This window comes from Taudactylus pleione, unplaced genomic scaffold (genome assembly GCF_031769625.1).
Source record: "Taudactylus pleione unplaced genomic scaffold, aTauple2 ptg000283l, whole genome shotgun sequence".
Taxonomy (NCBI): Eukaryota; Metazoa; Chordata; class Amphibia; order Anura; family Myobatrachidae; genus Taudactylus; species Taudactylus pleione.
Window position 1 is genome coordinate 1,757,643 of NW_028284685.1, and position 22,215 is coordinate 1,779,857.

General features: G+C 45.7%; 1 protein-coding gene across 1 annotated transcript; it reads left to right on the forward strand.

The window, feature by feature from the left end:
• Nucleotides 1-568: 568 nt before the first annotated feature.
• LOC148512080 (uncharacterized) lies at nucleotides 569-21,715 on the forward strand. Its single transcript, XM_088482225.1, has 4 exons — nucleotides 569-764; nucleotides 19,758-20,128; nucleotides 20,801-21,263; nucleotides 21,699-21,715. Exons 1-4 carry the CDS (start codon nucleotides 569-571, stop codon nucleotides 21,713-21,715), a joined length of 1,047 nt encoding a protein of 348 aa, XP_088338351.1.
• Nucleotides 21,716-22,215: the final 500 nt, after the last annotated feature.

Genomic DNA, 22,215 nt, shown 5'->3' on the forward strand with positions numbered 1-22,215 from the left:
CCAGCCTGTGTGAAGTGCTGGCTCCCTCACTGTGTCAGGAGCTTAGTGCTGCACATAATGCTACAGTGCAGCACCCGGCTCCTGTTACTGAGGGCGAGTTGGCACTTTGGTGTCACCCCACGGCGAGTGACACCCAAGTGCGGCCCGCAAACCCCTTATGATGCCACTGATATATTTACAATAGTTTCTGGCTTTTTCAATATATGTAACATGTTTTATGGCTTTTTCAATGCTTTTAATATGATTTCCAGCTTTTTCAATACCTTTACTATGGTTTCTGGCTTTTACAATGCATTCAATAAGATTTCCGGCTTTTCCAATACACTTTACATTGTTTTCAGCTTTTTCAATGTATTTACTATGTTTCCAGCTTTTACCCACACCCCACATAAATGCCAAAAGTCTTGGGATAGCAGAATTTAAAGGTAATGGTAGGTGGCATTACTGTACTGTGATTTCTTGAAAATACCCAGACCTGCATCATTTCTTATCTCACATCTTGTCAGTTTGAACATTGACTAGGCTGCTCATGTCAAGGCAATGTGAATTATTGGAGGTCGAACGGGGCATGATCAAGGGTGCCCAACAAATGGGACATTCCATTCCTAAAGTTCTGCTGACATTCAACATCCCTCGATCTACGGTGTCACGTGTGTACCTAAAATACCTCATGGAAGTCATTATCACCCACTGTGGACAGTGCAGTGGCCAACCACAGGTGCTGAATTATTGTGACCAGCGGTATCTGGACAGAATTGTCCGAGGTAACAGCCACTGGCTCAAATCACATCCACATTAAATGCAAGACAAATGCCAGAAGGATAGCTGCTGGGTAAGTACACATTACTATGGTTACCTTGTTACTATACACAATTAAATTCTGTCATGTTAACCTTCCCCTGCATTTTACATTTGCCTTATGGGGATTCGGGCTATGGCTGTTTCTCCTGGCTACTGACTCCACTGTCGTTTCCTGATAGTAGTGCTGAACACAGTATAATGATGCACATAAGACCACTAGATCTGTGGTAGAACATACTTTTGGGCTAATAAAACTCAGTTCCGCTATCTTGATTAGTCTGGTGGGATTTTGCTCTATTCCTTTGATTAATATTCTCCATTGTGATCAGATGCTGTCTATTACATAACCTGTATTTATAACAACCTCCCCCACCAGATTAAGGAATAGACAGTTAGCAGGCATGGCTAATGGTTACATCTGGTGACTCTGGGATGTAGTTTAGGGCTTCAGTGATTGGCAGCTATTTCAGCAGTAAGTACAGTATATTACAAAACCTTGTTACTTCAACCTTGACTAAAAATGCAGTTTGTAATGTTTTAAAAGTTACACAGCATCTCCAAAAGAAAACACCTGTTTCTTGACTTGACTGTTAAATAATGTATCACCTCACTTGGTGTGAAATTCTTAACCAAGGTGTTTCACCACAAATTATGATTGAAGTCAAGGTGCAGAGCATTTGCCCCTCATGGCATGTCTTTTGTTGGGAGGTGTGAAAAAGTGTTTCAAAACAGATTAATTTATACTACTAAACACCATACATGTCTCAAGTAACATCAATTTCACTGTTTCTCAGCTAAACCAATCAGCCTAGAATGTTTGTGTCTAAAGCATGGGAAACTCCTTGACTTTTAGGTTGCTTCTCTTTGTGCTGCATATTATGTATTTGCCATTTCAGCAGACCTTCAACATGTATAATCAGGTGTTGTTTACCTATGTAACTGTATTTAGGACACACACTATTTACCAATATGTCAGTGTTGCAACTAACTTTCTGCATTTTAATGAATTTACCTTAATTAACACTTAATTCAATGTTTAGTATGTTATCAATTATGTAATTACATGCAAACAGGTAGATAAAGTTTACCTTAAATAATAATAAAATAAAAAATGGTTTTAATTTTTTTTATTGTTTCCACGACATCTTAGAATATTTGGGGAGGAACAATTTCAATAGTGCTCATCCAATAATCCAGAAATGTGTTCAAAAGGCCATGAACAATAATATAAGTATTAATATGTGTGAACAATGGGACTGATTCAGAGCCGGACGCTCTTTGAGAGCGCTCGCTCTGAATCAGGGCGTCCCTGTTTTTTTTTAAAGACGGCCTCCTGGCCGCTCGCTAAGCTGTGGGTGACCACCCACAGCTTTAGCGAGCGGCCAGGTGATGGTCGCGATGTTCACGACCATCGGGGCTTGCGACGAGACCCTTGTGGTAGGGTCTCATTCCCGCAAGCCCAAGTGAGCTTTCGGCTCTAATAGAGCCGGAAGCTCACCCACTGACATCACTTGTGATGTCAGTGGGGCCGCCCCTAAATGGCAGACATTCCTTCGGGAACGCCTCTGTTTGGCCAGCCACCCCCCTTGCCCACCTCCAAAACAGGGCAAGCTGTCAATCACAATCGACAGCTGCCCCGCTTTGGTGCGAGACCCGTAGCGATGGAGCGCCCATCACTGGCCAAGTCTCGCGCATGCACACGCCAGTGCCGGCTCCGGTGTGTGCATGCGCAGTGGGGGACCATCAACCCGCTTGCGAGGGCTGTGCACTCGCGAGCGGGTCTGAATCAGGCCCAAAGTATCAAGAATGTTTTTTTACAATCATGACTCTAACATTTATCATTTACTTTTAGGAGGCTGTGTAGAGCAGGGTGTAGAGCGGCTTGGACCTGCAGCACTACCTAGTTGGCGTTGGTGCAAGTGAGGGATTTAAACTGGTGCTGCCGCTAGTTTGTGGCTTTAGTAACCGGTTAATTATTTCTCTACCTAATGAGGTAATGTAAACATGCATATCCCTAATGGTGATTCATTTGTAACATCTGTCTTTGTTTGTCCATTAGTTCCACATGATGGTCATTGGACAAAGTCATGGAGCTGAGGAAGGCAGAGGCAGCATCAGCATTTGGATTACAATGCAGCTCTTGTAAGTGTGGGCTGGTTGGGCATGGTGTTTCTGTCCTTATTGGTGTTGCTGGAAACATATCTAAGGTGATGAAGTCTTCTTGTGTATGCACAGGTCAAGCAAGTGGGTCTAATTTTGGCAAATGTGGCTTGTCACTCTGTGGAACTAAAGCGGTACATGAAGCAGGGCTGGATTAACAATAGGGCGTGTGGAGCTGCATCTCCACCCGCCCCATGAAAATAGGCCCACAGGACCCACTACAGTGCACAGGGGGGAAAAAAAATTCTAAGAAAGAAGTGATTGGCGCTACCACCACAACATTCAGAAGTCCCGTCCCTTCTTCCTGCCGTCACAAATATCACCCATTCACACTCCCCCCCCTGTTCAAAGCCTCATCTACCCTTGTGCCTGCTTGAAGCTCTGCCCCATGCCGTCTGAAACTCCATCTTTGGCCTGCCTGAAACTTTGACCTGAATCCTGAATCACACTAAATAAGCTCCATCCCCTAGTCATGCTAAGCTCTGCCCCTTGGGTTGTCCAAAGCTGTATACCCAGGATTGCCTAAAGCTCCGCCGCCAGGTTTTCTGAAGCCCCACCAATGCACTCCTCATCTCCCGGCAACTGTGTCGGAACTGCAGCCAGACAGTGGCATTGAAATCCTGAGAAAAAAAAAAAATTTCATTGCGGTGTGTGGAGCCCGCAGAGGCTGAGCTGCCTAGCACAGGACAGGAGGGGAGGCATCTGTTGTGACCAGACATGAATAGAATCCAACAAGTATAAGAGGTCAGTGTATTGCCTAGAACTTGTGTGTGTATGTACAGTATATACTGCATACTGCATGTGTATATATGTACTGTATGTATATGTATGTCCGTATATGGTATGTGTATATATGTGTATATATATATATATATATATATATTATATATATACACAGTGTGTGTATATATATATATATATATATATATACACACATAGACAAAAACCTTACGGTTTCACATGTCCCATTAAGGCTGCTTAGACATGATCTGAAAATTCACAAAAAAGAATTAATTTTCTGCCACTCAAACTTCAAAAAGCAATGAAATTACGATCTTTACGGCTGACGCCTTAATGGACGTGTTCCTTGCGCAATACAGATATGGTATGCCATCACACCCTGTGGTTAACTGCAGATTCAGCACTCTCACAGAATGAGATTGCTGTCACTCACAAAATGGTGGAGCTGCTAATTCACAGAATTGCGTGCTCATTGGAATACACACATGCAGTCTATGCAACTGAGGTTTGAGTAGTTGTGTGGCTCCCACATCCCATTCAGTGCCCACAATCTTCCCATTTGATCACCAAAACAATGTCACTGACTTCCAACATCCTTCTCACTGCATACATTAATCTCATTTAGAATACACGTTCAGCTCACTTATTTTTTCAAATATCATTCTCTGTCTATGCATGTACACTTTCTTCCCCTATATGCCTCCACGCTGCTATATATTCCCCAACCCATACTGCTGTGTGGTCTCCCAACTGTGATAGTCTGTGTTCATTCATCCGCACCAATGTTTTTCCCCAGCCGCACCGCCCTGCATCCGTGCCTTCTCCACAACCACGTTGCTTTCTTTCTCTCATCTGTGGCACTCTTTCTTCCTCCATCTGCACTACTCTGGTCTCCCAACCGTGCACCTCTGTCTCCCCCCACCACCTGCACCACTCTGGCTTCCTCCCCATCCACACCAATCTGTCTTCCCCAATCCCTACTGCTGTGTGGTCTCCGAACTATGGTAGTCTGTGTTCTCTCATCCACACCAGTCTGTCTTTTTCCATCTGCACTGCCCTGCATCTGTGCCACTCTGTTTTCTTCTGCACCACTGCCTTCCCCTAAGCCACGCCGCTGTCTTCCTTTCCTCTGTGGCACTCTTTCTTCCTCCATCTGCACCACTCTGTCCCCCCCAACTGTGCAACTCTGTCTCCTCCCCCCACCCGCATTACTCTGTCTTCCTACCCATCCACACTAATCTGTCTTCCCCAATCCCTACTGTTGTGTGTTCTCCTATTTGTGCTAGTCTGTATTCCCTTATCCACACCAATCTGTATTTACCCATCTGCACTGCTGACTTCCCATGTCCATGCCACTCTCTAGCCCCATCCATGTTGCTGTCCCCCCAAACCGTGCCACTCTGATTTCCCCCATCTGCACCAGTGTTTTCCACCCATCTGCATTACCTTGGCTACCCCCCTCTGTACTGCTTAACCTTCCGTCCTCTACACGCCTTTGTGTCTCACCTATCCACGCTGCTGTCTCTTCCCCCCATCCACACCACTTTTATCTCATCTGCACAGCTCTATTCTCTGCTTTGACCTTAGTTACATAGACTGCATGTGTGTATTCCAATGAGCACACAATTCTGTGAATTAGCAGCTCCACCATTTTGTGACACCAATCTCATTCTGTGAGAGTGCTGAATATGCAGTTAACCACAAGGTGTGATGGCATACCAGATCTGTATTGCGCAAGGTACACGTCCATTAAGGCGTCAGCCTTAATTATCGTAATTTCATTGCTTTTTGAAGTTTGAGTGACAGAAAATGAATAGGTTTTGTGAATTTTCAGATCATGTCTAAGCAGCCTTAATGGGACATTTGAAACCGTAAGGTTTTTTGTCTATGGAATTTCATAGCTTTTAAAAAATATTAACTATTAGGGTTTGGATGAGCAAACCGGGCCATCTGCAGGGTAGAAGGGCAACAAAATGGTAGACTAACGCAGGTGGAAGAGGGGGCAGCACACAGGATGTTAGTTTGGGAGGTGCAGAGTGCGAGATGGCTGTAGGCATGTGGGGTAGCAGCAGCAGTGGTGGTGCAGAGCAGTGGCAGGGGTGCAGTGCAAAGAGGGCATTAAATCAATAAATCACAGATGCACGAATGCAGCAGTGAGATCCAGCTACGCATCTGTTAAAAATTGAATGTTTAAAAAAAAAAAAAAAAGGCGTAGCCCCGCCCCTCAGGAAACAACCAGCACCGGACTTTCGAACCCCAGTACTGGTTGTGCTAAATACAGGGGACAAATGATGTAGGGGTCCCCCGTATTAAGCACAACCAGCACCAGGTTTTTCAGAACCTGTCCTGGTTGCCAAAATACAGGGGACAAATGACATGGGGTTCCCCCGTATTTTGTGCAAGCAGCGCAGGGCTCTGAGCCAGTCCTTGTTCTGGAAATACAGGGGGAAAAATGCATAGGGCCCCCCTGTATTTCTCAAAACCAGCACCAGACTCCTTCTAATGGGGGGGGTGATGCCACAGCCAGGGGAACCCTTTCACTGGGCCTCCCAGCCGCAGCATCACCCCTGACCACTAGTCAGCCCAGGCCGGGGATCCCTGGGGAGCTGGGGACCCCTCATTAACGGGGTACCCCTCCTCAGGGCACCCCAGACCCAGGCTGATAGCTCGGGGCTATCCCCAGCACCCCTGGGTGGTGGGTGCTGGGTTGATTTGTGTTGTGTGGTGCAGTAGTACTACAGGTCTCAGCAAGCATCACCCGCATACTGGCACTTGGAGAACCACTAGTACCAGCAGACGGGACACTAAGGACCTGCTGGTACCTAAAGTACCCCTTCAAAAGAAATATTAAAATAAAATAGAAATACACCATTTTTTTTTTATATTTTATTTAGCGGGACCTTCACCTGGGGGCAGCAGTCTTAAGCTCTTTTACATGGCTGCCGCTCCCCCAGGACTTCTATGGCGTCTTTACCTGGAGGGCAACGGCCTTTAAGCTCTTTTTCCTGGCCGTCGCCTATCCAGGGCTTCTGTGGCGTCTTCTATCTTCTGTCTTCGGCAGCTTTTCTATACTGCTTCCCCGCCACCGACTGAGTGCACGGCAACTCGCGCTGGCAGTATTTACACCAGCCGGGGGGTGGGGCGATGATGCAGCGAGCCGTGATTGGCTAGCGGTGGCCATTTTTGAATAGGGCATGCTCGGTTCTCACCATTGAATTCAATGGTGAGAACAGCTCATTGGCTGAGAGGCGGAAGGCTCGCCTCTCTCAGCCAATGAGCGCTCTGCACCATGATTTCTGGACTAAAATCCCGCAGCGGAGCTGTCATTCGGGTAGTAGTGTCCTTAGAGGACACTACTGATGTCCGTGGGCTCGGGTAATTCATATTTTTTTTTTGCCAAGACCCAGGATTTGCCTACTTTAGAACGAAGTGGACAGATCTACGCGTAGGAGGAGGTGAGTATGAATTTTTTTATTACAGGTACACCATTGGATTACCTACTGGAGAAGAGGACAGATTGGCTTCAGGGATACATAGGTGAGTATATGAGGTAGTGCGTATGCATGTGTGAGTACATGTATGTGTGCATGTATGTTTTAATAAAATTGTACTTTTGTACGGTGTGTTGTGTTTATTTTAATATTGCTTTTGCTGTGGAACTAAAAGTACTAGCAAGCCTATAATGCCCCACATGCTGATACTTGTGGTTCTCCAAGTACCAGCATGCAGGGGAGGCTTGCTGGGAACTGTAGTTCCACAGCAAAAGACAATATTTATATTTTCATATGCACCACACTTTACATAATCAACCCAGCACCCACCGCCCAGGGGTGCCGGGGATAGCCCCGGGCTATCAGCCTGGGCCTAGGGTGCCCTGAGGGATATTGATTCCTAATGGTCACTATTTAGCACTGCAAGTTTATGTAAACAGGGAAAGATTTAACAATTAGAATAAAAAGCAATAAGATATATATAAGTACAGCCAATACATACACATGCGCTACTGGTCCCAGTATGCAGTATTTCAATCCTGAACCCTGCGTTCACCGTCGCCCAAAGAAATGGAGAAATAACTGAACACTGAGACCAGCTCACAGCATATATTCAGTACAGGTTACAGAGAGAACAAAGGGACAAGTTGGCAGGTTTCCATTGGTTCTTGCATCTGGTCACTCTGGTCATTGGTTAGCTCATACAGTGTCATCAAGGGGGATGGCTCAGTCCTCAAACAGTCACATTGTGTAGTTTCCCGCCGAACAACTAGCTACAACACTGCATAACAATCTATGTAATAAATCCCTATCATCCATAACTAGCGGACGTAAGATGCGACTTCTTTGCCGATAGGTACGGAGGTCTGCAAGTAAACAGGGATTTAGTGTGATACTAAACATGACATGTCTACTATGTTCTAAACCTTAGTTCTCACTTAAGTACATATTACATCATAATTATTAATTAATAATACTTTTAGTAACCCTTTTTATTAACTATTGCGAAATGGGAACCTATTGTATACATATGTGTTCACATATGTGCGCCCATGTAATGTCCGCATGTATGCATGTGAGTACGCATGTGAGCGTCTATGTGTACGTTTGTGGATACACATACAAGCATCTATGTGTATGCATATATGTTTATGTGTGTGCGTTATGTGCATCAATGTGTAATGGATAAATATAATTATACCCCTAACTTTATCCATTAACTGACATATTTAATATTATGTTTGCCTGTACCAAATTCCAAGGTTTCATAGACAATAAAGTTGTTCTGCTCAGAGGTGACCAGCAGATGTTTGCTGGAGTCATAAAGTCTGATAGCTCATCAAATGTTTTCCTCTGCTTATTTGGAGTGTACATGTCAGTTCCTCTTAACTATAGTTGCATTGAATAAAAGGCATACAATTGCTAAAGATATTCAGTCTTCTGACAATGGTCTTTAACTCTGCATTTAAAACACTCCTCTGCGCATACCAGTATCTGTGTGCATTTTAATTATTTGTTACTGACATACACGAAACCTGTTTCCCATACACTGACTAAATATATATATACGCATTTGTGCGCATCGGATTGCGCCGATGCAGAGTATTATTATTATTATCCTTTATTTATATGGCACCAGAATGGTTCCGAAGTGCCTTACAAAGTACAGAAACAAATGAGCACACAAGACAACAGTTATTAACAGTACAGACAATGCAGGACAAGTACATGATTTATAAACAATGCTCCGTAACACCTAAATAAACAGCAGGGTGTCAATAAGCAGTTTTAGGTGCCATTGTAAATGAAAGTAAAAGTAAGGCAAGAAGAAGCATGTGAGGAAAGAGGGTCCTGCTCGCGAGAGCTTACATTCTGAGGGGAGGGTCAGACAAACAGGGGTGACACAGATGGGCTGGATAGTGAGGAAGGAGCATACAGTAGTGGGTTAGGATGAGCGCTGGAAAGCACTGAGAAAGAAATGGGTCTTGAGGGCCCATTTGAAGATTAAGAGCCAGGAAGCCAAGTGATGGAGGAATTTTGCAGGAGCAATGGTGTCAGAGGGGTAAATCCAGGGTTTGGGGATGGCAAGGAGAATCAAGGCGTTGCAGATGAAGTGCTCATGAACGGAGACCAGTTTATTATAGACAAAACTGGCTTAGGAACAGGAGCGAGGGACAGAGTTAAGAGGCGAGAGGAGAATGAGATTACTAGGGTTGATGTAGTGTGGAGGTGATATTGATCTAGAGAAGGGGGATAAGGAGTGTGGGGTTATGTGGCTGGCTTCTGAATGAGGAAGGGTGACAGCAGGTGGTGGGTAAGGTGGAGGTTTAGTGTGGGGTGGGGGAGGAAAGGATTGGTAACTTGGAGAAAAGAGAGGGTGCAGGGTTTAGTTATGGTGCAGCAGGACCATGGTGGAAGAGAAGTGAATAACACTGGAGTTGTGGGAGATGCAGTGGATAGAATTATATGTAATGAAGAGAAACAGAGGAGGGGATTGGAGGGGGAGAATGTAGAGGGGACTGTGGATGGAGAAAAGAGGTGAGTAGCATCCGATTTACTCTTTATCAGCCCATAGACGACTAGATCGTCAGATAATAATTGTACAGCGATCATAACCAATTATTTGACTTAAACAGTCCACCCTTTGATATGAAACATAAAACTATCACCTTCTAATCTTAACCTTTCCAGTCATGCATAATAATTTATTATTCAATGTTCTAAATGGTGTGACACAGATTGGTCATTGAACCGTCAATAATGCGTTTCAGGAAGGGTAAAACAACCCTTATACGCCATCTGTGGATCTATAGGGGATCATTGGTAGGATGTGGGATCTCATCGAACCTATAAAGGAAGTTTGGGGGAATTGAGACTACATTATCTAGGATGTTTTATGGAACATTTACAATAATTATTATTATACAAGACTTAGCCTATTCACATATTATTATTATCTGACAGCACATTCAATTTCAGGATTGTAATGCAGTTCTTTATTAACCTTAGTACCTATACCATCACCACTCACCACCATCATAATTTAATTTTCACGATTTACCTTGGTGTTACATTTTCCACCCTTTGCCACAGTAAGAACACATATGACACATAAACCAATTACTAAGATGACAACAAGTATAAGAATAAGAAGCTTACCTACACTAGCAACCATCTCCTGTACCCACTCTCCCAGACTGACAAACCATTTTACAGGGTTTAACCATGAAAAACATTTTTCTACCTTTACCTCTGCCTCATACAGTGAAGCATTATGGTTCTTCCGAAACTCCCACTTCAGTTGTAGGATTTCATCCATTTTCCAGTCTATCACCTCTTTGGGGATATTAGTATTATTGGTGATGTACGTGCAACACTTGACACCAAATTGGGTGGCCAAAGTCACACAATATCCACCAGTAACAGCTGTCAGGTAGTTTAACAGTAGCCTAAGTTGTACCAATTCTTGTTTATAAGCCTGCAGCTCCTTGCCAGTATACTTGAAAGTGTCATCATACATCTCGGTGATACTGTCTATTAATTTAGCCAGGTCTTGGATATATCTAAAATTTAAAGTTCCCCGAGTGATCCTGGTGGGATCTAATGCTACCAAAATTTGGAAGCCAGTTGTTTCACTAATCAACTGTGTGGCTATATGTTCTTCACCAGGGATCATATTTCTTTTGTCACGATATTCATACTGTGTATGTATGGAGGTGGTGCAGTTTTATGGATACCAATCATTTCATCATGTGTAAGGGTCATAATTTCTGGTACCACCCTTCCAAGATAACATAAACCTTCAGAACTCGGAGAGAGCCACTTGTACGCTTTCCTTCCACATATAAAATACACATCATCTGGGAGAATGTAAGGAATAGAATGCATCATTACCATAGAACACATTATTCTGCCAATGGATCCTACTCCTATCTCTCTCATCTGACTGGTACATGTTTCTGGCTGTATAACATTTGCACAGTATCCTAATGCAGTATCCTAATGCCAACCACTAATTTTTGTTGTAACTACGCATGTACCGATACCGTAAGTATCTCCCACTTGATAAAATACTGCGTACAAGTTCAGAATCAATAGGCTCATTATCTGCTCAGTGTGAAAATGTCATTGTCTGATTGTTTCCGGTCACCTCCCAATTTCCTGGTTTTCCAAAATTTGTGAGATTTAAGCATACCAGGGATCTATCTACGTGGTACTGGTGGAGCTTAAGACTAGGAGGTTCTAGATATGTTAAATTTCTTGTACACCGTTCTTCCCCCATGTAATTCAAGTACCTCTGCTAACTTTAATGGGTATGGCACTAATCCCGAGTTACTATGTCCTTGAGGTACTTGTGAGCACAGCCAACATTCAGTTTGGTTTAAGACCTTACCCACTCAGGAATGATAATCCTCTAAAGGATGCCTGCCCACATATAAATTACTCTTGGACTGGCATTGTTGGATGCATTTCTCATTGACTAGGGATCCACAGTACTCGCAAATACAATATTCATCATATAATAATCCCTCATGCTGTCTCCGAGTTTCATGATTAACAGATCTCTTAACCATTCCTGTACTGAATTCAACCATATACCGCCCTGATTGTTTTATTGCTCTCTCTCCCGACCCCACTCCATCGACATAATGTTCGACCTCCCTCTCCATCATCTGTCCTCCATCACAGAAACAGGAAATCCCGAAACAAATAAGGATGAGGAGAACCCTGGAAGGAAGCAAAAACACAAACCCAGCCCGCCACTTCATTGCTTGAATAGTGGTCTGCAAAATTTCTATAGCTCAGGTGTTCCACTGTAGTCTCTAGCTCTCCCGAAACAGGCTCGCAATTGACAGATCCACGTTATATGTCTCGACTCCACCTTGTATCTCCTTTGGATAGATGACCTTTCTGCATTGAGTGGAATGGACCCAGGTATCTCTTTCCGCTACCTTCAACGATGTGGTACTTGTCATCAACACCTGATATGGACCTTCCCACCGATGTGCCAAACAACCTGAGCGTAAGAAATTTCGAATCATAAATATTCTCCAGGTTCAACATCATGACAGTTTGTTTCTGGCATTTCATGTGACAACATTTTAAATTTCTGTTGCTACTGTTTCAGCTGTTTACTCATTTTATAAGATATTTCACAGTAACCTCATTATTACACTTCAAATCATCCTGTGAACTTACAATCAAATGAGGTCATCTCCCAAACAGTATCTCAAAGGGGGACAGATTAAGAGGTCGTCTAGAAGTGGTCCTGATGCTATGGAGGACTAGCGGTAAGACTTCTGGCCATCCTAATCCAGTTTTAACCATGATCTTACTCAGTTTGTTCTTAATAGTACCGTTTACCCTCTCCACCTTGGTGCTGGCTTGCGGTCGGTAGGGGGTGTGAAGTCTACTATTGATACCCATGAGCTTACACATGTTCTAGAAGACGTCAGCAGTGAAATGAGTACCCTTATCACTTTCTATGATTCTAGGGATACCGTATCTGCATACAAAGTCCTAAACAATCTTTTTAGCAGTAAAAACAGCAGTAATAGTGGCAGCTGGATATGCCTCTACCCAGTTAGAAAATAGATCAGTACAAACTAATAGATACTTGAGATTCCTGCAAGATGGTAATTGAATGAAGTCAATTTGTATTACCTGAAAAGGACCGTCTGTCGGAGGGATGTGAGATGGTTCGGTAGGGATTGTCTTCCCGACATTTTTCCTCAAACAAGTCAGACAGGACATTGCTATCTTTCCAGCTTGAGAAGAAAAGCCTGGTGCACACCAATATGCTCTGACCAACTTGCACATACCTTCTTTTCCTAAGTGAGTCAGACCGTGCGCTGCCTCAGCCAAGCTTGGGTAATATGCCTTGGGAGCAACAGGCCTACCTTGTCCATCTCTCCAGAGTCCAGAGGACTCCTGAACACATCCCTTCATTCTCCAGACTGCCTTTTCCTGTAGGGAACACAAATTTTGCATCTCAATTAATTTCTGCGAGTCTATTGTCTGGAAGATCATCGCTTTATCAGTTGTTAAATTTATTCGTAACCCTGCTGCCCATTTGGCAGCTTCATCTGCTCTGTTACTGCCCAATGACACCGGGTATTCTTCACATGTGTGGGCTTTCTATTTGATGACAGCTACTGCCTTTGGTAGCTGGATTGCTGTCAAGAGTCCTTTTATGTGGTGTGAGTGTGTGACTGGTGTACCTGCTGCTGTCATAAAATTTCTCAGACGCCACAGAGCCCCAAAATCATGCACTACCCCGAAGGCATACCTAGAGTCAGTGTAGATATTAGCTGACTTACCTTCTGCCAGCTCACACGCTCTCCTTAATGCTACCAGTTCAGCCACCTGGGCTGAGTGAGGTGGACCAAGTGGTTCAGCTTCTACAACATTCTCATCATTCCAAGGTGTCATAGACAATAAAGTTGTTCTGCTCAGAGGTGACCAGCAGATGTTTGCTGGAATCATAAAGTGTGATAGCTCATCAAAGGTTTTCCTCTGCTTATTTGGAGTGTAAATGTCAGGGCTTCGGCGCATTTGCCTGGCGCAAGCCAACCCACCAGGGCTTCGGTGTATTCACCTGGTGGGCACCAACCTGCCAGGGCTTTGGCGTGTTCGCCTGGTAGCGCCAGCCCGCATGGGCTTCGACGTCTTCACCTAGTGGGTGGTAGCCTATGTTAGCTCTTTTTCGTGGCTGCCTCCTACTAAGACTTCCGGCGTTGCCTGGTGGGCGCCAACCTGCCAGGGCTTCGGTGTCTTTGCCTAGTGGTCGGCAGCCTGTGTTAGCTCTTTTTCGTGGTGCCTCCCACTAGGACATCTGGTGTCTTTGCCTGGCGGGTGCTAACCTGCCAGGGCTTCGGGATTTTCACTGGCGGGTGCCAACCCGCCAGGGCTTTGACATCTTCACCTAGTGGACGACAGCCTGTGCCAGCTCTTTTTCATGGCTGCTACCCACTAGGACTTATGGCATCTTCGTCTGGGGGGCGCCAACCCACCAGAGCTTCGATGTTTTTGCCTGGCAGGCACCAACCCACTAGGGCTTCGGCATCTTCACCTAGTGGGCGGCAGCCTGTGTCAGCTCTGTTTCATGGCTGCCTCCCACTAGGACTTCCGGCATTTTTGCCTGGCAGATGCCAACCTGCCAGGGCTTCGGCGTATTTGCCTGGCGGGCACCAACCCACCAGGGCTTTGACGTCTTCACCTAGTGGGCAGCAGCCTGTGTCAGCTTTTACTTGGCTGCCACCCACTTGAACCTCTGCATCTGCAGCTAGTGGGTGCCAACCCGCCAGGGCTTCAGTGTCTTCACCTGGTGGGCACCAACCTGCTAGGGCTTCGGTGTCTTCGCCTGGCTGTCACCAACCTGCCAGAGCTTCGACATCTTCACTGCAGCCTGTGTCAGCTCTTTTTCATGGCTGCCTCCCACTAGGACTTCTGGTGTCTTTGCCTGGCTAGCGCCAACCCGCTAGGGCTTCAGCATCTTCACCTGGCGGGCGCCAACCCGCCAGGGCTTTTACGTTTTCACCTAGTGGGCAATAGCCTGTGTCAGCTCTTTTTTATGGCTGCCGCCCACTAGGAATTATGGCATCTTCGCCTGGAGGGTGCCAACCCGCCAGGGCTTCGACGTCTTCGCCTGGCAGGTGCCCACCCGCCAAGGCTTCTGGCATCTTCACCTGGGGGCTGGCTGCCACCTCCCCAGGGCTTCTGTGGTCCTCTTCAGGTGCCACCACCTCCGATGACGTCACGAGTCATGATTCGCTCGTGGCGGCCATCTTTGAAAATCATAGATGGACGCTGCGAGTCAATCACGGCTCGCGACGTCATCATTGGTGGCACCTGGCAGCTGCAAGACCGGTGCCTGTTCGGGTGTCGGCGGTGGGCCTGGATCCAAGAGGATCCAGTCCCCGCCAGCCATTCTGCCGAGTACGGCAACGATGTACATTTCAAAAACGGCGCAGAGGCGCCATTTTTTAAATTCAAAGATGGCCACCACGAGCCGTGTTTGGCTTGCGGCGGCCATCTTTGAATTTCAAAAGTGGCGCTGGGGCGCCATTTTTTAAATGGGCGCCGCTGCCGTATTCAGCAGAATGGCTGGCGGGGACTGAATCCTCTCGGATCTAGGCCCGCCGCCAACGCCCACACTGCCGCCGGACCCTCCGCCGGGTCCCACCGACACCCATGCCACCGCCGACACCCGCGTCCCGCCGCCAACAACCATGCCACCGCTGCCGCTGATGTCCCCGCCGCGGCTGAAGTCCCCACCGCCGCATCCATGTCCGCCACTGCTACCATTGTTTTTTTTCAGCGCCGCTATTGCCCACAAAGAACGGCCATCTTGCAGCACCCAAGTGAAGCCACTATGACTACACCTGCTGGAGGCTCCTACTGAGGCTGCTCAACAAGTTGAAAAGTCCTATCTCTACAATGGCACATTCTTGAGGTAATAGTTTAAAACCTGTAACTTTCTAATTTACCTGAACCACAAAAGCACATACCCTGGCACAAAAGCACCTAATAAAACAAACCCCTAGTCTAATTTCCACCCCTTACCCTGGGTTTTGCCTTCTCAAAAATCCCCCATAGACTATAGCAGAAAAGGGTTCCTAATTGAGAATGTCCGAAAATACTGACAGTTGGAGCTTTAGATTACTTCCTCATTTTTTATGTTCTTGCCCTGAAATTTGGCATGCAGTACCATTCTACCCGCCCCTACCAAATTTCATCTCGCTACCTCCTATAGCTTTTGAGGTGTAGCCCCTTAAACACCCTGCCCCCCCCACCCCACCCCCCTTTGGAATTCTCTATGGAGAAATCCGTTTTTTTAGATGCAGCCTTAACATAAGGACACGACTGTGTATATATATATATATATATATATATATGTGTTTGTATATACTGTACAGAATGTATGCATGTATATATTTATTTACTGTATTTATGTATATACACACACATTTATGTGTGTGTGTGTGTGTATGCAAATATGTATATGTTTGTGTGTGTATTTAAGATGACTGATGCTTGTCACTGTAGAGATCAGAGCTGGGAGTTTAAGTTGTGACAAGCTATATTAAAGGCTTCACAAGCCCTCCTTGCATCATATAGAGTACCATAAAACCTCCACTGCGCTGTGTGATGTCACCGCTAATCATTTCATTTGTGATACTGAGAAGAACATGCAGCATTAGTAACATTCTGTTATATTAATATTTCTATTGTGGTCATGGTGTGTGCTGGGGAGGGGGGTTTCCAGGAAGAGGGAAACCCCCCTTGCGTTTGCCTATGGGACGGGATGCCGCTGTTGGAATCCCGGCGTCAAAATCCGGGCGCAGGACTAAACATAGGCATCGAAATGCGATGCCAGTTAAGAGACCGACACTGGAATCCTGACAGCTGCCATTCCACATGTAAGTACACGGGGGTGCCTTAGCTGTTAGCCGCAGGAGTGGGAGGGTTAGGTTTAGGCACCACTGGGGGGGTTAGGGTTAGGCACTAAGGTGGTAGGGTTACATTTAGGCACCAATGGGGAAGGTTAGGTTTAGGCACTTACGGGGTGGGTTAGGCAGCAAGAAAGGAGGGTTAGGGGGAGAAGGGGGGAGGGTTGGTATACTTACCCAACCCCGAGTATTAGAATGCTGCTGTCTGCATTTTGACAGAAGGCATCCCCACTGCCGGTATTTCATACCGATTCCCAATTTATCATATCCTGCATTTTAAATCTGGATGGGAAATGATGATTTTGCCTAAATTTGAAAATTTAAATTTGCATATCAATTTAGGAATCTCTTGCCAGGACTTGGGCTCCGTCTGTGCGCAAACTTCACATACGCATATGTTGGACTGCGCATATGTAATCAAGGGCAGATGGAGGATCACTCTCGGAACAAATCTGGTGTACAGTATCCCATAGGCTACTATTGGCTTCACTTTTCAGATCTTGGTAAATCCAACAGCACAGCAGCCCCTATAGAAAATTATGGGGGCTGCTTTGTGGTCGGAAATGGAGGGACCACGGCACAGATTGATGATATCTGCTGAGATCCCTCCTTCTTTAATCCTACGGTTGCTTAATATTTCGGAGAACCCTCAGAAAATGGGTGTTATTCAACAAATATATTTTAATAATGATGCCACTAAATGTGAATGGGGGTGCTATGTTGTGTTTAAGTCAGTAGAGGAAAAGTTTAGACCACACCACACTGGTCGCCCCCCATATCACTAGTTACACAACCACAGTGCTGGTCACACCCCCTGCAGTGGCACACAATAAGTCCTTCATAAATTCAGCTCCAGGCCCATATGGACATTAATCTGGCACTGACATCAGGTGAGTATGTGTGAAGGTATGAAATGCAACAGTACACAGAAGAATGACCAATTGTGGAGTGTGTAACAGGCATAATTCAAAGTACTGTAAGTCCTATCTATATTTATATAGTGTCAGTTTATTTAGGGTGAGCATTTTGGCGTGGGGCCCCTTGAGCTGTTCTGGTTGGGCCATCACCACTTAATACACATAGGGGTATATTTATCAAAGTTCATTTTTACTTTCATTTTGATGTTCAATTTAGCTCACCTCAAATCGAATCAAATCAAAAGTACAAATCCCTCTTCATATCCCACATTTACTAAAATTCAATTTTAGAAGCCTTTTCTAAATCGAATTCTATTTGGTTCGATTTTGAACAGTGATTTGATGTCCATGTACCAATCGAACACCAAATCCCACTTCAAAATGAACATCAAAGCCCCAAATGAATAGAACTGCTTCATGCTGTCAGTTTCAGCATGAGCAGTTCGTTTTGACACATATACATGCATACATCAGTGAGATGCATGCATGTATCTTACTGTAAAATGCTTAAGTGTTAATTTATATAAAAAAAATTATGTGCCCCCCCCCCCTAAATACACAACCAGCCCTGGACTTTCATAGCCAATCCTGGTTGTGTAAGTACAGGGAAAAAATTGCGTAGGGTATTCCTGTACTTAGCAAAACCAGCACCAGGCTCAGATCCGGTCCTGATTCTGGAATTACAGGAGAAAAAATGCATAGGGATACCCTGTAATTTCCACATCCAGCACTGGACCCTTTCTAGCAGGGGGGGTGATGTCACAGCCAGGGAAACTCTACCACCGGATGCCCCAGCTGAATCATTACTCCTGACCGCTAGTCAGCCCAATAATAGGGTCCCCTTCTTCAGGGCACACTTGGCCTAGGCTGATAGCCTGGGGCTATCCCCGCCACCCCTGGGCGGTGGGTGGCAGGTTGATAGTGTAAAGGTGCGTACACACTGGGCGATTTTAATGAAAGATCAAACGATTACGATATCGTAATCGCTTGATCGTTCAAAAATCGTTAAACACAATGTCAAAAACGACCAGCGATGCGCGCTCCCGCTGGTCGTTTTCGACATTGTTCATCGCGGGTACTTGCAGCACGATTAGGACGATATCTTTATCGTTATCGTTTAATCGTTCGGCATGTAGTACATGTTTTTGCCAAACGATCAAACGATAAAGATAACGATATTCCGGCGCGCGGAGAGCCAGACACAGCCATTACAGCTATTCAACTTGGAGGAAGTTTGCTGCGCGTGGTCCTGCCAAAAAAAAAGGTAAGTAAAGTCCCCCACTGTCCACCAATGTTTTTGGGGTCATTATTAGGTAAGAGTCAGCATAATGCTGGGGGCATTGCACAGCATGGGAGGGGGAGGGGGGGGCAGCATAATAACTAATGGCATTGCACAGCATGGGAGGGGGGAGGGGGGGGGCAGCATGAGTAATGGGGGCATTGCACAGCATGGGAGGGGGGAGGGGGGGGCAGCATGACTAATGGGGCATTGCACAGCATGGGAGGGGGGGCAGCATGACTAATGGGGGCATTGCACAGCATGTGCTGGGGGGAAGGGGGGGCAGCATGACTAATGGGGGCATTGCACAGCATGTGCTGGGGGGCAGCATGACTAATGGGGGCATTGCACAGCATGGGAGGGGGGAGGGGGGGCAGCATGACTAATGGGGGCATTGCACAGCATGGGAGGGGGGAGGGGGGGGCAGCATGACTAATGGGGGCATTGCACAGCATGTGCTGGGGGGGCAGCATGACTAATGGGGGCATTGCACAGCATGGGAGGGGGGAGGGGGGGGCAGCATGACTAATGGGGGCATTGCACAGCATGGGAGGGGGGAGGGGGGGGGCAGCATGACTAATGGGGGCATTGCACAGCATGTGCTGGGGGGCAGCATGACTAATGGGGGCATTGCACAGCATGGGAGGGGGGAGGGGGGCAGCATAATAACTAATGGGGGCATTGCACAGCATGGGAGGGGGGAGGGGGGGCAGCATGACTAATGGGGGCATAGCACAGCATGTGCTGGGGGGCAGCATGACTAATGGGGGCATTGCACAGCATGTGCTGGGGGGGCTACAATTATACTGGGGGCATATCTTTATTTTGTCTCATAAAAAAAATAATTTATATATATTTATTTATTTTTTTAAATTTTCAGATATACCTTCATCCAAAGATACTGTTTTTTGGACAGGATTCATTGAGCTATATCAAGCTAATGAGTGCCTCTGGAGACTGAAAGGAAAAGACTACATGAATAGAGTGTTGAAAAATGAGGCATTTGAGAAAATACGCCAATACAGTACAGCGTATAAACCTGATGTGACCATTGAATGGGTCAAGAACAGAATCCAGGGTCTGCGAACCGTGTTTTTGAAGGAACACAAAAAATACTTGGATTCGCAAAGATCCGGAGCAGGGGCAGCTGAGGTGAGAAAGCCATCGTTATGGTACTACGACCTGCTGCTGTTTACCTTGGATCAAGAGCCAAGTCAAGGTTCCCGGAGCTCGCTGGTGCCACAGTCACCAGATGTGGTACCACAGGACACCGTGAGTCAGGATTCTGTAAGTTTTTTTTTTTTTTTTTTTTTTTTTTAAATTTTCACTTTAAAAAAAAAAAAAAAAAAATGTAGTCATGTTTTTTAATCAGTAATCGGTCTGGAGGCCGATGGTTGGAATGCCAACCTTTGCCTTTCCAAATGTTTAAACCCTGCAGTGGATAAAAGCCAGGCGTCGTAATCCCGATGCCTTAACTACGCATGAGTCCAGACGCATGGTATCCCTGTCACTGCTAAGCCGGGCAGGGATAGTTGTGGGGGGGGAATGATTGGTTAAGGGTTTCTGAGGGGAGGGGGGTTGGGAGGTATAGGGTAAGGCTGGGGAAAGGGGGAGCTTCAGGTTATGCACGCTAAAGGAGTGGTAAGGTTGGGTAAATGTAAAGGGTTTTTTGCAACTATAAAGATTTTGACTTTTTAATCCCTGTTGTTTTTTTTTTTTATTGTTTATGTCACCAGAAATGTGGGTGTGGGTCATTTATGTTGAATATAATTTACGCATGTGTTAACTGTAACATTAAATATGTAATATATTTTTATTGCCAAAATTTTTTTTTGCAGGTTTGTGAAATATTATTGTTTACAAAATTTTTTTTAAAATCAACCTAGCCTTTTTATTACAGAAATTTTTTTTTATGTTTTTATTGATGTTATAATTTGATTTATTTTCATTTCTTTTAAGTTACTGCTGGCGGTAGAGGATCCTGACCCGGTGTCCTGCGAGCCCCAAGTGGAAGTCCCTGTGCGAGTGGCTGAGCCGCCATCCAAGCCGCCCGCTAAGAAGCGTAAAGGGACAACACAAGCATCCACTTCGGGAACGTCAAGGAGTGATACTTTTTTAAAACATGCGGAGGAGGTTCTTTCCAAACCCCCGGATGATAATCAAATATTTGGCCAAAATCTCGCCATTGAAATGCGGACCATTCCTCCGGAACAGGTCCAGCCTTTCAAGCGTCTAGTTTATAAGGCATTGGTACATGCTATTGAGGGGGACTTGAGTATGACAAGTACCATTGTCTTACAAAACAGACAGCAGCCCACCCCAACGGCCACATCAGGCAACCTCACCGTCCCTCACGAATCTTACGCGGATCCACATCAAGAAAACCCTTCTCCGTTACAGTCCCACCCCTTTTCTTTGTCGCGTACCCCCTCGCCCCCTTCTGTCTTTCCCAGTACTTCATCCAGTGGTGTTCACACAGCACTGGGCAGTGCTCGCTCCACTGTATTTGGCGAAGATGAATTTTTAAATATATAAATTATTACAAAATTGGCAGTTGTTATTTTTCATTTTTTAAAAACTTATCACTCCTTGTATTGATTTGGCTCTTTGTTTCATGGTGGACTGTAGCATGGTCGTAGTGCAATAGCGATGGCTACTCCACCTCATCTGCCCCTGGTATCTTGTTCTTTGTGATTCTAAAGTATTTTTTGTGTTCCTTCAAAACCGGGGCCCAGATCCTGTATTCTGTTCTTGAACCTGTTCAAATGTTCACATCAGGAATATTGTTCTGTAGTGTATTGGTGTATTCCTCAAATGCCTTATTTTTCACACTCTATTTGTGTAATCTTGTCTCCAGAGGCACTTAAAGTCTAGTCTCAATGAATCCTGTCCAAAAAGTAAAAAAATTTTTTTTTAAAAAGTAAAAAAATCGCGTGGTCTCTTATTTAACGGATTTTAAAAATTGTAATGTCATAATGTGTTATTTAGGGTACTGAGGGGGTAATTCAGACCCGCTCGCGAGCGGCAGTATGTTCACAAGCGAGTAGTTGGCACCCAAATGCGCATGCGCAGGACGGAGACTGCTCCGTCGTGCACATACGCGAGACCCGGACTGCGACAGCCAATCTGTTGGTCCGGGTCTTGCACCAAAGGGGGCGTGCTATCAATGGTGACTGACAGCACGCACTCCCTTTAGGTGGGCGTGCCGGCCAGACGGAGGCGTTCCCATGGGAACGCCTACCGTCTGAAGCCTGCCCCACTGACATCACTAGTGTCAACATTTCTCCAGGGCTTGTGGCTGGGAGACCCTACCGCAGGGTCTCCGTTGCAAGTCCAATGGTCGCCATGGTCAAGACCATCGCAACCACCTTCAT

Bases quoted from the DNA above. Each gene is read 5' to 3' on its own strand.
- LOC148512080 (XM_088482225.1), top strand. From the start codon at position 569: ATGATCAAGGGTGCCCAACAAATGGGACATTCCATTCCTAAAGTTCTG. The intron at 765-19,757 runs GTAACAGCCACT...TTTTTTGGACAG, and splicing joins TCTGGACAGAATTGTCCGAG to GATTCATTGAGCTATATCAA. The intron at 20,129-20,800 runs GTAAGTTTTTTT...ATTTCTTTTAAG, and splicing joins ACACCGTGAGTCAGGATTCT to TTACTGCTGGCGGTAGAGGA.